Source organism: Manihot esculenta, chromosome 4, assembly GCF_001659605.2.
Source record: "Manihot esculenta cultivar AM560-2 chromosome 4, M.esculenta_v8, whole genome shotgun sequence".
Taxonomy (NCBI): Eukaryota; Viridiplantae; Streptophyta; class Magnoliopsida; order Malpighiales; family Euphorbiaceae; genus Manihot; species Manihot esculenta.
The window spans coordinates 31,585,872-31,599,445 of NC_035164.2; the positions used below are offsets into that span (position 1 = coordinate 31,585,872).

General features: G+C 33.5%; 3 protein-coding genes across 7 annotated transcripts; 2 read left to right on the forward strand and 1 right to left on the reverse strand.

Moving 5' to 3' along the window:
• The first annotated feature begins 1,397 nt into the window (after positions 1-1,397).
• Positions 1,398-4,968, forward strand: LOC110613948 (protein FAR1-RELATED SEQUENCE 6). Of its 4 annotated transcripts, none has more exons than XM_021755379.2 (3): positions 1,398-1,650; positions 2,353-2,481; positions 2,872-4,968. In XM_021755379.2, exon 3 carries the CDS (start codon positions 2,872-2,874, stop codon positions 4,867-4,869), a length of 1,998 nt encoding a protein of 665 aa, XP_021611071.1. In that variant the 5' UTR covers positions 1,398-1,650; positions 2,353-2,481; the 3' UTR covers positions 4,870-4,968. The 4 variants fall into 4 exon arrangements, with proteins under 4 accessions (XP_021611071.1, XP_021611070.1, XP_021611074.1 ...); XM_021755378.2 differs by having other exon boundaries at positions 2,402-2,481; XM_021755382.2 differs by having other exon boundaries at positions 2,411-2,481.
• Positions 4,969-6,997: 2,029 nt separating this feature from the next.
• On the forward strand, positions 6,998-9,968 carry LOC110613788 (protein FAR1-RELATED SEQUENCE 6). Of its 2 annotated transcripts, XM_043955992.1 has the most exons (3): positions 7,012-7,151; positions 7,353-7,656; positions 7,890-9,968. In XM_043955992.1, the coding sequence occupies exon 3, from the start codon at positions 7,890-7,892 to the stop codon at positions 9,879-9,881; it is 1,992 nt and encodes a 663-aa protein (XP_043811927.1). In that variant the 5' UTR covers positions 7,012-7,151; positions 7,353-7,656; the 3' UTR covers positions 9,882-9,968. The 2 variants fall into 2 exon arrangements, with proteins under 2 accessions (XP_021610788.1, XP_043811927.1); XM_021755096.2 differs by lacking the exon at positions 7,353-7,656 and having other exon boundaries at positions 6,998-7,151.
• Positions 9,969-10,177: 209 nt separating this feature from the next.
• On the reverse strand, positions 10,178-13,264 carry LOC110612659 (putative pentatricopeptide repeat-containing protein At3g15930). Its single transcript, XM_043955991.1, has one exon. The coding sequence runs from the start codon at positions 13,073-13,075 to the stop codon at positions 10,823-10,825; it is 2,253 nt and encodes a 750-aa protein (XP_043811926.1). The 5' UTR covers positions 13,076-13,264; the 3' UTR covers positions 10,178-10,822.
• Positions 13,265-13,574: the final 310 nt, after the last annotated feature.

Consider the following 13,574-nt stretch of genomic DNA (forward strand, 5'->3'; position numbering starts at 1 on the left):
CCTGGTCCAACTAAATAAATAAATTTTTGATTCACGTATACACATGTCACAATCTTATATCATATTTTTTTATATATTATAAACATTTAAATTTTACCATAATATTATTACTTAATATTATTTTTTAATGGATAAAAGAAAGATTAAGTTTAAACAAGTCATTGAGCTAATAATATTTCTTATGTTTTAGTATAGTAACTAATTAAAAACTCTCTTTTGAACTGATATAGATTTTTCCCCACCCATTGCTAGGTTAATTGTAAATGTAGCTCTTTGGTGGTTATATATTTTTACTTGGGCTTATTGCTTGAGAGATTATAAGGCTGTTATTTGTATGTTATATTTTTATTTTTATATGTATTTGTATTTTTTTGGTTATATAAAGAGACGTCACAAATTCTATACTCTATGTTAATGTAAAGAATGATAGAAGATGACTAGTAGATTTAGTCTCAAATGGCTTGATGAGTAGTTGTAGGGTCCATTACTGCCATCTCTATTGGCAATGATTTATTTGGTGACGTGTTTCTCGATTGTGTAGGAGTGGTACGACATAATTTGAAAATAGAAAATTTCTTCCAGCGATGACTATTTTTACTTTTTTAGTGTAGATTTTTAGACTCATTTTTACTTTTTTAGTATAAATTTTTAGTTACATGTATGTATGTGTTTTATCCATGCTAAAATTTTTTTTCTCTAATAACAAGGTAAGCGAATAAAATATATCTATGCTAAAAAAAAGTTAATTTTTTAAGATTTAAAGATGTTTTTAAGATTTTTTTATATAAATAAAATTAAATAATAAAAATAAATTATTTTATTAAAAAATATTTTATATGAAACTATTTTATACAAAAATATTTTTTAAATATAAATTATTTTCCACGATTTAGTTGCTAGAGGAAGGAAGAGTTGTGCACGTTCTATTCTTAACATTGGGGTGCTTTTTCTGCGGTTAAATAAAAAAAAAATCAGCGTGCCCTATAAATTCAACGGTGCAAGTCGAATAATAGTTTGGCGGGCAAACGATGTACGCTCCCCACAAACCAAGGCTCATGGTTCGTCGTCAGCTGCATAAGCCTTGATGGACCTCAATTCCATACAGTTCTCTCTTTTTATTCAGTTTTACGTTTTTGCCCTTTTTATTTTTCCCACATAGCCTCCTGTATTATATGGATAAATATTTTACACATTTTAGAAACACTTAAAAAAATAGTGTGCCGAAAACTTTTTTAATTAAAAAAAAAACAATAAAAACAAGGCCCATGTTGTACAACTTTTATTAACAATATTATATTATTTTTAAATTACAGTCTAATAATAAAAAAATAAATTACTTTTTTCAAAAAAATACAGAAAAAAATTCGTACAGAATACTAATCCCACCATAAGGCCTGGAGATCTCCTCCGAGTCTCATAGCCTTAGCCCTGACTTTTAGGTCCAATTAGGGTTTTGATTTCGAAGCTCAAAATTTGAACAGCAAGCTCGAAACTTTTAAGCTCAAGCCCATTACCTTTGTCTTTGCAGAAATTCTAATTTCCTTTTGTAATTTTTGGGAAATTAACAAAAAAGGTATAATTCTGGATTGTTTTAGCCAGCGATTCCTTGGTCGCTTGTTTGATTTAGTCCACCAAGAACTATTAATCCAGGTACATTTTGTTATCGATAATTTTTATCATTTCCGGTTTATCTATGGAGAAAATGGAACAACTTTGCTTGTTTGTTGGTAATTTGCTAGTTTTCTCTCGATTTTGGGGCTTTTACGACTCTCTGATTGATCGATTTGTTGTCTTTTATTTTGGTTTTGGTCCTCGTGTTGCTAGGTTTGGTTTAGATCCTCCATTTTAGCATTCTTCAATTTTCAAGGTTACAGTTCAGTTATTAATTTTTAGTTATTAGGTTATGTTCTGTTTAATATTAATAATTTAGTTTAGGAAGGGGGCAATGACCCTTGCAATTGGCCACTTCCTGGGCAGTAGGTGAGGCGTTTACCTCTCCAATTCACTTGTGAATCATAGGTTCATAAGTGGCATTCAACTGAGGGAGGTGACTTTGTGTTGCGCCAATTGATCCCTGGAAATGAGCGACCCTGTGTTTTTTGCTGATCAAAATAAGCAAAACAAGATAGGCGTTAAGTGATTTAACGGTCTTTGATGTCCAGCTTTCTGTTACATTGAAGTTTGTTGGGGTTGGTTATTAGCAAACTCTGTAAAATAGTGTGAAATCTTAGATGCATCAGAAGCCTTTTGGTTTTTGTGGGATCGTTCATATTGCTATTATTGTTTTTTTTTTTTAAATCATTATGAGGTACTCCCTCACTTATATCTTGTCTCTCTCATTCTCCTTGTTAGTTAACGTTTTCTATGTTGAATGGAAGTGAGCTGATTACTGCTATTTTAGGCGATCCAGTTTGGGAGATTCTTTAAAGATTTAAATCTCCATGGCCCTCAGGATTGGGAGCTGAGGAGTTTCAGAGACAGGTAATATTATATTTTCTTTGCAGATGGCACATGAATTATCCACTCCTTTCTACCATTTTTTTGGGGCTCGTCATCATTCTATTGAGCTTTTCATTTCAATAACCATAGATAGTCAATAATGGTTATGGAATTAAGATTATAGTTGGTAGTAATGATGATCATGATATTCATCAAGGGGAAGTATATTGTTCAACAATAGTCTTTTTATACTACTAAAACAAAGGTACTTCATTGTAGGTGGCAGTTAGGTGCTTGTAGCAGCTGTGCTAGATGTGGCATAGTATTTCAGGATTTTGTTTATATTTAAATGTTTTCACCTCTTTGTTTCTTTGATATTATGGTTGATGTATAGCTTATTTATCTTATAGCAAGATTTATTTTGTTTGACAGATGGCAGAAGCCCCCCGTGGCATTGAACAGGTACCTGATAATGAGTTGATTGAGCATCAGAAAGTAAAGGATGGTGAGATATCTGAGTTGCATGGTGAAAATGGCATGCCTGAAGAAAGGAAAGAATTTGTTCCGCCTGCCGTTGGAATGGAGTTTGAGTCTTATGATGATGCTTATAATTATTATAATTGCTATGCTAAGGAGGTGGGTTTTCGTGTTAGAGTTAAGAATTCTTGGTTCAAGCGGAACAGTAGAGAGAAGTATGGTGCAGTGCTTTGCTGCAGTAGCCAGGGTTTCAAAAGAATTAAAGATGTAAATCGTTTAAGAAAGGAAACACGAACTGGTTGTCCTGCAATGATAAGGATGAGGTTGGTGGACTCCAAAAGGTGGAGAGTGCTGGAGGTTACACTTGAACACAACCACCTTTTAGGTGCTAAGATATACAAATCAATTAAAAAGATGGGAACTGGAAACAAAAGGAAGTCACAGCCAAGTTCAGATGCAGAAGTGCGAACCATTAAGTTGTACCGAGCACTTGTAATAGATGCAGGGGGTACTGGGAACTCAAGCCCAAATGCAAGAGAAATCAGGAATGAACTTCCGAATCAACTGAATCTTAAGAAGGGTGATGCACAGGCTATTTATAACTACCTTTGTCGTATGCAGTTGACTAATCCAAACTTCTTTTATTTGATGGATCTTAATGATGAAGGGCATTTGAGAAATGTGTTCTGGATTGATGCTAGGTCAAGGGCTGCATGTGGCTACTTCAATGATGTCATTTACTTTGACAACACATATTTGTCCAGCAAATATGAGATACCACTTGTGGCATTTGTTGGAATAAATCACCACGGTCATTCTGTTTTACTGGGATGTGGCTTACTTGCAGGTGAGACAACAGAGTCTTACATTTGGTTGTTCAAAACATGGCTTACATGTCTATCAGGGTGTGCTCCTCAAACAATTATTACGGACAGGTGTAAGGTTTTGCAGGGTGCAATTGCAGAAGCATTTCCAAGATCTCATCATTGTTTTGGTTTGTCACACATCATGAGAAGAGTTCCAGAAAAATTGGGAGGATTGCTCAACTATGACGCAATCAGAAAAGCCTTGATTAAAGCAGTTTATGAGACTTTGAAAGTGATTGAATTTGAAGCAGCTTGGGGATTTATGGTCCAGCGATTTGGAGTTGTTGATCATGAATGGCTTCGATCACTGTATGAAGATCGAGTTCGATGGGCTCCTGTTTATTTAAAAGACACATTCTTTGCTGGAATGTCTGCTGCCCTCCCAGGTGAGGCATTGAACCCATTTTTTGATAGATACGTGCACAAACAAACTCCTTTGAAGGAATTTCTTGACAAGTATGAACTAGCCTTACAAAAAAAGCATAAAGAAGAAACTAATGCAGATATTGAGTCTAGAAGCTCTGGCCCCATGTTAAAGACCAGATGTTCTTTTGAGTTGCAGCTATCAAAACTGTACACTAGGGAGATATTTAAGAAGTTTCAATTTGAGGTAGAAGAAATGTATTCTTGTTTTAGCACAACACAGATACATGTTGATGGACCAATAATAATATTTTTGGTTAAGGAGCGTGTTATGTGTGAAGGAAATAGGAGGGAAATTAGAGATTATGAAGTCCTGTATAATAGAAGTGCTGGAGAGGTTCGATGCATTTGCAGCTGCTTCAACTTCTACGGTTATTTATGCCGCCATGCCTTGTGTGTGCTCAACTTCAATGGAGTAGAGGAGATACCTTCCAAGTATATACTGTCGCGGTGGAAGAAAGATTACAAGCGCTTATATATTCCAGATCATGGGTCTAATAGAGTTGATGCTACTGATAGAGTTCAGTGGTTTAATCAGTTGCATAAAAGTGCTCTGCAAGTTGTGGAGGAGGGGGTGATTTCTCTTGACCATTATGGTGTTGCACTGCAAGCATTTGAAGAATCACTGAACAGAGTTCACGAGGTAGAAGAAAAGCAAAATTAGATATTACCGTGTAAAGGAGCCTGATTTATTGTAAATATAATTGCTGTATCTTTTATCCCCTTTTTTTAAGCCAAAATGAAATTTACGGTTGTTAACAAAGAAAATTGTTAGATTACAAATGTGTGAACTACTTGGAAAATTTATGTCAGTATAAAATATTAAGTGAAATCACTAGAATTGTTTAACATTTAGTAGCATGCATTTGTTATTGAATTGATAGTCTGTTAATTAAATGCATATTTTATAATATAATATATTTTTAGTTTTTTTTTCTTTAAATTAATACTAAATTCTGAATTAAAAATTTCACATGTATAATATCCATATGTAACATTAAGATTGATTTCCTAAATATTAAGATGCATAACACCATATGCACTTAGAATTCGTTTGGTTAAGAGTAATTTGGTAAGGGAAGTTGAGTTCAAGTTTCTGAAAAGTATGATATGTGATCTTGTTTGGTTGGGAGTAATTTGGTAAGAGAAGTTTAAGTTTATGGAAAGTATTGATATGTGATCTTGTTTGGTTGCTCTGTGTATATAACTTCTCAGAAAGTTAGTTTACTTTACGTAAATTTCTCTTGTAGTAATTTTAAGTTATTTTTTATAATTTTCATTTTACCCTTTTCATAGTTAAATATTTAAATAAAAATTAATAAAATATTGAAGGTTATATTTGTTGATAGATAAAATGTATAAAAAATTTTGTTATATAATTTTGTATAGGTTATATATATATTTAAATTAAGAAATAAATTAATTAAATTAAATATAAATATGTATATGTATATGTTTTGTAACAATTATTATTATTATTATCATAAAAAATTTTAATTTTTTATTAATTATCATGTGAGTCTCAAAAATTGAGTATTTAACAATGTAATTTTCTCTATTAAATTGAGTATTATATTTTAAATACTTTACATAAATTTATAGTAAGGTTATTTTTTATTAGTATACTTTTATTTTCTGAAATTTAATTTATCAATTAAACACGTTTAAATTACACTTTTTAAAAAGTAATTTCTTTAAAATTGAACTTTTCAAAAAATTAAAAATAGGATATTTATCAACCAAACACATTTAAAATTTTTGACAAGCATTTTACAATGCTAATTATATTTGAAATAATTATAAATAATAAAAATACCTTATAACAATTAATTTGTTATACTTTTTAAATATAGACAAAAAAAATTCATATAAAATTGTATATACAAATTTTTTAAATTTATCGCTATACAATTTTTTTCTATCTATATTTTTAAAATTTAAGGTATTTATTTGTAAATTATTCTATTATTTATCACATTTTTACAAAAATTTAAAAATTTACTAATATTGATAAAAATTTTACAATCATCATTATATTTGAATATAATTATAAATAATAAAAATAGATTATAACAATTAATAATATATTATATTTTATAAATAAAAGCAACGAAAAAATTCATACAAAATTATATATCTAAATTTTTTAAATTTATCACTATATAAATTTTTTGCCTTTCCAAAGTTTCTAAAATTGAACTAATTTATTTGTAAATTTTCCTATTATTTATCACATTATTATAAATAATAAAAATATTTTACAAATATTAATAATATCTTATATTTCTTACATAAAAATAATTAAAAAAATTTTCAACTATATATCTAAAATTTAATTCATTTTATTAATTTATAAACAAATTTTAATTTTTATGTAATCATAAATTTATTAACTAATTGCAATTAATAAAATAACATGATAAAAATTTATAATTACTTTTCAATAATTTATTTATATGAAAATTTACCGTAATTTCTCACATTCACTAATAAATTATTTTATTCAATTAAATAGATAAAATTATAAAATAAAAATATTTTTTTATTAATATATTTTCATTTATATCAATTTTATCAAATTTATAATTTATAAAAATACATATCCATCTTAATGAAAAATACTACTTTATAATTAAATAAAAAAGAAATATGAGGATTGTAGAGGAGAAAGATGAGAGAGTAGAAAAGAGAAGTAAGTGAAATAATAGAATATTTACGGGGTGAAAATTACCCAAATATGACAGTAGGGGTAAATGGGTCAATATAGAATAACTAAGACTTAGTGGAGCTTATTACAATTTCAAGAAAATGTCCACCGAGAGCCGAGAGTAGCATGCTCTCAAGTCTGATGGAATTGGTAGCTCCGATTCACTCTCTGGCTTTCTGGGAAGGAAATTAGCAGCTTCTTTAATCAATCGATTCTACCTAATATTAATAATTTTCCAGGTGAATCACTTATTTCTATTGGAAACTTGTATATCCTTACCTCACTGTTGCTGATTCTTTTATTTCACTGTGATTTCTTCTTCTTATCCGTGCTTAATTATGCGGTATGAATCTCAATCACGAGGTTTGAAATTATGGGTTGTGGTTTAATTGGAAAAGGTCTGTATCCCATTGGATGTTTCTATTTTATTGCTCTTGCAGCGTAGTATGGAGAAGACCAAACTCCCATTTCTACTTAGCTCATCCAAATTCTAGCCTTGTAAGATTGTATCCAGTCTCTGTCGCCGTAGCGCATTGTGTGCTCTGTTATCGGACTTAATTTATAGATGGGTTCAGCTAATATGTTGTCAAACAGTTGCCTTTCTCCGCTGAAGATAGATTTTCAGACATTGTAGCTCAGATGTACTTCATTTCCTTCCGACAAGGTCGTGGGTTCAACAGTGTGAAGAGGAGACATTCTTGACTTTGATTGGAGAAAAAAAAGAAAAGAAAGGAAAACAAAGTGGTACATCTAATGTTAAAGTTTTTGCAGCATGGATTCCTCTAAAGATAGTTGCTTGGAAGCAACTCTCATTACTGTTACTTTGCAAATTTCCTATTGTAGTCGTGTGGTATCATGAATCATTTCTTGCATTCCTCATTTTCATGATTTTTATATTTCTTGTTTTTTTTCCCCCTTTTTTAGAATATCTAATTTCATTAATACCATTTATAATTGTTCAATCCCATGCTTTGTAGATGGATGAAGTGTCTCTCAACACTGAGCCCATAGGTGATGATGATGCTGATGAGTTTGAGATTGAAGGAGATTGTGGAATTGCGGAATATGTTGGTCAAACAGGTGCAATCCAGGGAGAAAATCCTATCCCTCCTGCTGTTGGAATGGAATTTGAGTCCTATGAGGATGTGTATTACTTTTATAATTGTTTTGCCAAAGAACAGGGATTTGGGGTTAGAGTAAGTAATACGTGGTATAGAAAGAGTAAAGAGAGATACAGAGGAAAGCTTAGCTGCAGTAGTGCAGGTTTCAAGAAGAAAAGTGAAGCAAATCGGCCAAGACCTGAAACAAGAACTGGTTGTCCAGCAATGATAAAATTCAGGTTGATGGAAAACAGAAGGTGGAGAATTATTGAAGTTGAGCTTGAGCACAATCACTTAATTAGCCCAGCAAGTGGAAAATTCTACAAATCACATAAACTCATAGGTGCTGGAACAAAAAGAACGTTGCAATTGGATAGTCCTGATGAAGTGCAGAAAATTAAGATGTATCGCACTGTGATAATAGATTCTGAGGGAAATGGAGTAGTAGATGATGAAGGTGGATTTAGAAACTTTGTCCATTCCAATCAGTTGAAGCTTAGAGAAGGAGATGCACGAGGAGTTCAAGATTTATTTTGTCGCTTGCAGTTGATGGATCCCAACTTCTTTTATGTGGTGGATCTCAATGAGAAAGGGTGTATGAGGAATTTATTCTGGGCTGATGCGAGGTCAAGGGCTACATATGGTTATTTTGGTGACGTTGTTGCAATTGATACTACATGCTTGAGAGACAAATTTGAAGTGCCACTGGTTTCATTTATTGGAGTAAACCACCACGGGCATTCCACACTACTGGGCTGTGGTTTGCTTGCAGGTGAGACTTCTGAATCATATATATGGTTGTTGAGAGCCTGGATTACATGTATGTTAGGACGTCCTCCGCAAGCTGTCATCACTGACCAGTGCAGAAATTTGCAAACTGCTGTTGCTGATGTTTTTCCTAGAGCTTCACATTGCCTTCATTTGGCGTGTATCATGCAAAAATTTCCAGAGAATCTGGGAGGTTTGCTTGAATATGAAGCAATTAAAGAAGCATTGACTAGAATAGTTTACTATTTTCTGAGGCCTGAGGAATTTGAAGCCGCTTGGGAGGAGAAAGTTCAACATCATGGAATCAGGGATCATAAATGGATCCAAGCTTTATATGAAGATAGGAAAAGGTGGGTTCCTGCTTATGTGAAGGAGACATTTTTGGCAGGCTTGTTGCCATTCCAGCAAAATGAGATGGTGCCTTCAATTTTTGAAGGGTATCTGGATAAGCATACTCCTCTAAAAGATTTTTTGGCCAAGTATGATCAAGCTCTACAGATGAATCTTCAGCTTGAAGCCTTAGCTGATATGGATTCAAGGAATTCAAGTTTAGTGCTAAAATCTAGGTGTTATTTTGAGCTGCAACTTTCAAAGTTGTACACAAATGAAACATTAAAGAGGTTTGGAAAGGAGGTGGAGGGCATGTACGCTTGTTTTAGCACAAGACAGGTAACTATTGACGGGCCATTGATCACATACATAGTCAAAGAACAAGTTGAAGTTGACGGCAACAGGCAGGAGACAAGAGACTTTGAGGTTATGTATAATGCATCTGAAATGGATGTTCTCTGTGTTTGTGGTTTGTTCAACTTTAAGGGATATTTATGTAGGCATGCTTTAAGTGTCCTTAACCAAAACGGCTTGGAGGAGATTCCACCTCAGTACATTCTTACAAGATGGAGAAAAGATGTGAAGAGATCCTATGCCGTCGATCACAGCTCTGGCGGTATCGATACTAATAACCCAGTTCACAGGTATGACCATTTGTACAAATGTATTGTGAGAGTTGTAGAGGAAGGGAGGAAATCACAGGATCGCTACAAGGTTACTCTGCAAGGTTTGGGTGAGATATTAAACAGGCTTCACCTTGTAGAAGATTAGTTATGTAAATGGTTAGGGGCCTTGATGGCTATTGGCTAGTTATGTGAATCTATAAGTTTGTGAATCATTTTGTTGGTTCTATGTGTATATTTTTTTGCGCATTAAAGCTTATAACATCACAATGCATCATTGGAAACATGTACAGAGGAATCTTAAATAGCTAAATACATATTTGCATCTCTTAGTACCCCCTTATTATTTGAAATTAATTTACTGAATTTTCAAATTAAAATCATAATTTAATAAACACCTAAAAACTTATAAAATCATAAAAATCAACGAAGATTAGATATACCTTGTAAAGAAAAGGGAAAAAAAATTCATACTAAGCATGAATTTGGGCTGTTACTAAGCATCATCATTACATTTATCATTCTTCCATCAATTTGGGCTGTTGCTAAGCATAAATGATCTTGTCACCCTTGCTCTCTTCTATCATAGCTCTCTCAAACATCCACCCATTATGTCCTCCACCAAAAAAACGTCCACCTTAGCTACTTATATGAAAGTTGTCCCCATGGAGTGTAACCATATAAAGCCCGAAAGAGGGACTTTTTAATATTTCTAAGGTAATTAGGATCATACCACCACGCTGCTAAGCTCAAACGTTTGCACCATTTGTCAGGTTACTGAAGTCATACACAGGTATTATTCGAACATCTATTCTATCTCTCTGTCTCTGTTTTACCGTCTGATCGAGGATGATAAGCAGTACTAAGATGCAAATTAGTACCCAAAAGCCTTGAATGATGGTGTCTAAACAAACTCGTAAAGGCTTTCTGTCAGACACAATATTGTTAGAAATGTTATGCAGCTTAAAACATTTATCAATCTAAGGGCTACAATCACCCAAGGTATGGCACTAACTCTTCCTTGCATGTTTTGGCAAATATAAAGAACAATTAGATTAAGAAATTTACAATTCACCACTTATTCAACTCTCACCAATAGTCTTTGCATGAACATGAACCGTGCCTGAAATGATGGAAACGAGTTCGATCCCTGACGATCACCTCTCTTTCATACACCATTGAGACCAACTTTGCCATACGATGACAATCTACACACATTCTAAGGTTCTTCACAATTCTGATTGTGGATCCATTTCCTGAATTGATGAGCCCAAATGCTATAGCTAGCTTCTCACTATGCTGGTAAAGTGCACTCTCTTTATCTTCTTCCCCTATATCAAGAAACACCTCAGAAGTATCAGGGGAATACCCAGAAAATTTCAGGTCACTCCTTATTTCATCTAATTTCAGATATATGTCCTTAGTTTGAGGATGAGATTGGTCCCCAGCAACAAATTCATGGACGACACCATTCATTTCTATCAAACTGCAACCAGGGATTTTCTTGATGCCTCTATCCATCATTTCTTTTCTCAATTCACGCAAATTATCCCATTTATTGCAAGCTGCATATATATTACATAGAATAACATAAACTGCTCCATTAGCTGGCTCTAACTCAAGGATCTGTTTAGCTGCCATTTCAGCCATTTCTGCATCTTTATGAATTCTACAGGCGCTGAGAAGGGATCCCCAAACAATTGAATTTGGTTTCATGGGCATATTCTTTATTACTTCATAAGCTTCTTGTAGATGCCCAGCCCGGCCAAGGAGATCAACTAAACATCCATAGTGAGCCACGATTGGCTCAATTCCATGTTGGATGGTCATGCTAGCAAAAAATTTTCTTCCTTCATCTACCATGCCAGTGTGAGTACAAGCACAGAGAACACCAATGTAAGTTATTTCATCTGGAGTTACTGAAGCTTTCAGCATTTGGGCAAACATATCAAGGGCGCCTTCCCCATATCCATTAATGGCAAGACCAACAATCATGGCTGTCCATGTAAATTTGTCCCGCAGAGGCATGCCATTAAACAAGGTTTGTGCTTTTCTAACATTCCCACATTTGAAGTACATGTCTATCAAAGCATTCCCCACATAGATGTCATCCTTGACCTTGTTTTTGTCAATGTAAGCCTTTACCCATTCTCCTAGCTCCAGTGCCCCAAGTTGTGAACAAGCTGTAAGTATGCTAACCATGGTGAACTCATCTGGTTTTACATTCCAAATTTGCATTTGACGGAAGAGAACCAAAGCCTCTTTGAAGCAATTACCTTGAAGGTAACCATCTATCATGGCAGTCCATGAGACATGGTCTCTTTCAGGCATCTGATCAAAGTACTTTCTGGCTATATCAAGTTCTCCTATATTCACAAATCCAGCAACAATAGCCGTCCAAGAAATCACATCCTTCTTCTTCATACTCTCAAAAGTCCCAAGTGCAACCTTCATTTCACCACATGCCACATACATGTCAATTAAAGCATTTTCCACGATCAAATTAGACTCAACAATGTGGTCTAAAACATACTTATGAACCCGTTTGCCACATTCTAAATCCTTCAACTTAGAGCAAGCTGATAATACTGAAACAAGAGTAACCGAAGATGGCAATATTTCTTTCTTCTCCATCTCAAAGAAAAGCCTCTTAGCTTTATCATATTGCTTTATTCGGTTGTAACCAGAAATCATTGCATTCCACATGACCACATTACTCTTACAACTCATATCGAAAATTCCACAAGCCATATCAATTAAACCGCATAAAGAGTACATATTTATCAACGTATTTTGAACAAACACGTTGGAATGAAGACCATATTTGACTACGTGACAATGCAGCTCTTTCCCACACTGGCGTGCAATATCACGCGTAAAACCTTTCATCAAAAATGGAAAAGTGTAAGAATCAGGCATAAAATCCCTACTTAGCATTTGTAAGTACATAGAAACCCCTAGTTTAGGACAAGCAATCCGGGAATATCCTCTGAACATTGTATTCCAATGGAAGACTGTTGGTTGAGGAATTGCATCAAACAGTCGTCGTGCATAATCCATATCCCCGAATTCTTGAGTACAGCAAGAGGCAATGATCTTACTTTGTATAATGGGGTTGCATATGATGCCAGTTTTGATAGTTTGCGAATGGATTTGCTTGAGTTGGTCCATGGATTTGCAACTTTGGAAGAGGGAGACAGGTGGGTTTTCCATGGAGGAAATGTGGGTGGGGGGAGATAAGTGCGGAGCGGAGATAGCCATGGACATCATTTGGTTGAGCGCAGAAGAATGGTATCGAATGGAAGGAATAAGGTGGGTTTTGTAAAGAAAAGAAATTGGCATAAAACGAGATCATCTAAAGAGGTTTTGCTCAGTAGAAGGAGGAATTGACTATCACTTTCACAAGCACCTCCATAGCTAATTCCCTATGATTATGTTCCTCTTTCACTCTGCACCCTTCCCTGTTCCTTTTGTTGTTAGCCCAGCAACTGCATTATTGTTATTATTATTTAGGGTGATTTACCAACGTTGCACTATGAAATTTCACAAAATTACCAATCAATATGAAATTCCACAAAACCTACAAAATACTTATTCATTAAATTTTTTATAATAAATTAAATTGTAATTTTTTTAATTTATAAAATTTTTATTTTTTTAAAAAATAAATTTATACATAATTTTATAAAAATTCATTTAAATTTTTTTATTTTCAAAATGAATTAAAGTTTCTCTTTTAGTTTTTTTTTTGAAATTTATTGAAAGCTTTAATTTATTAAGAATACCTAAAGGCACAAGAGTAGATCACGTAACCATAAAAGTTACAGAGCCCACAACTAGA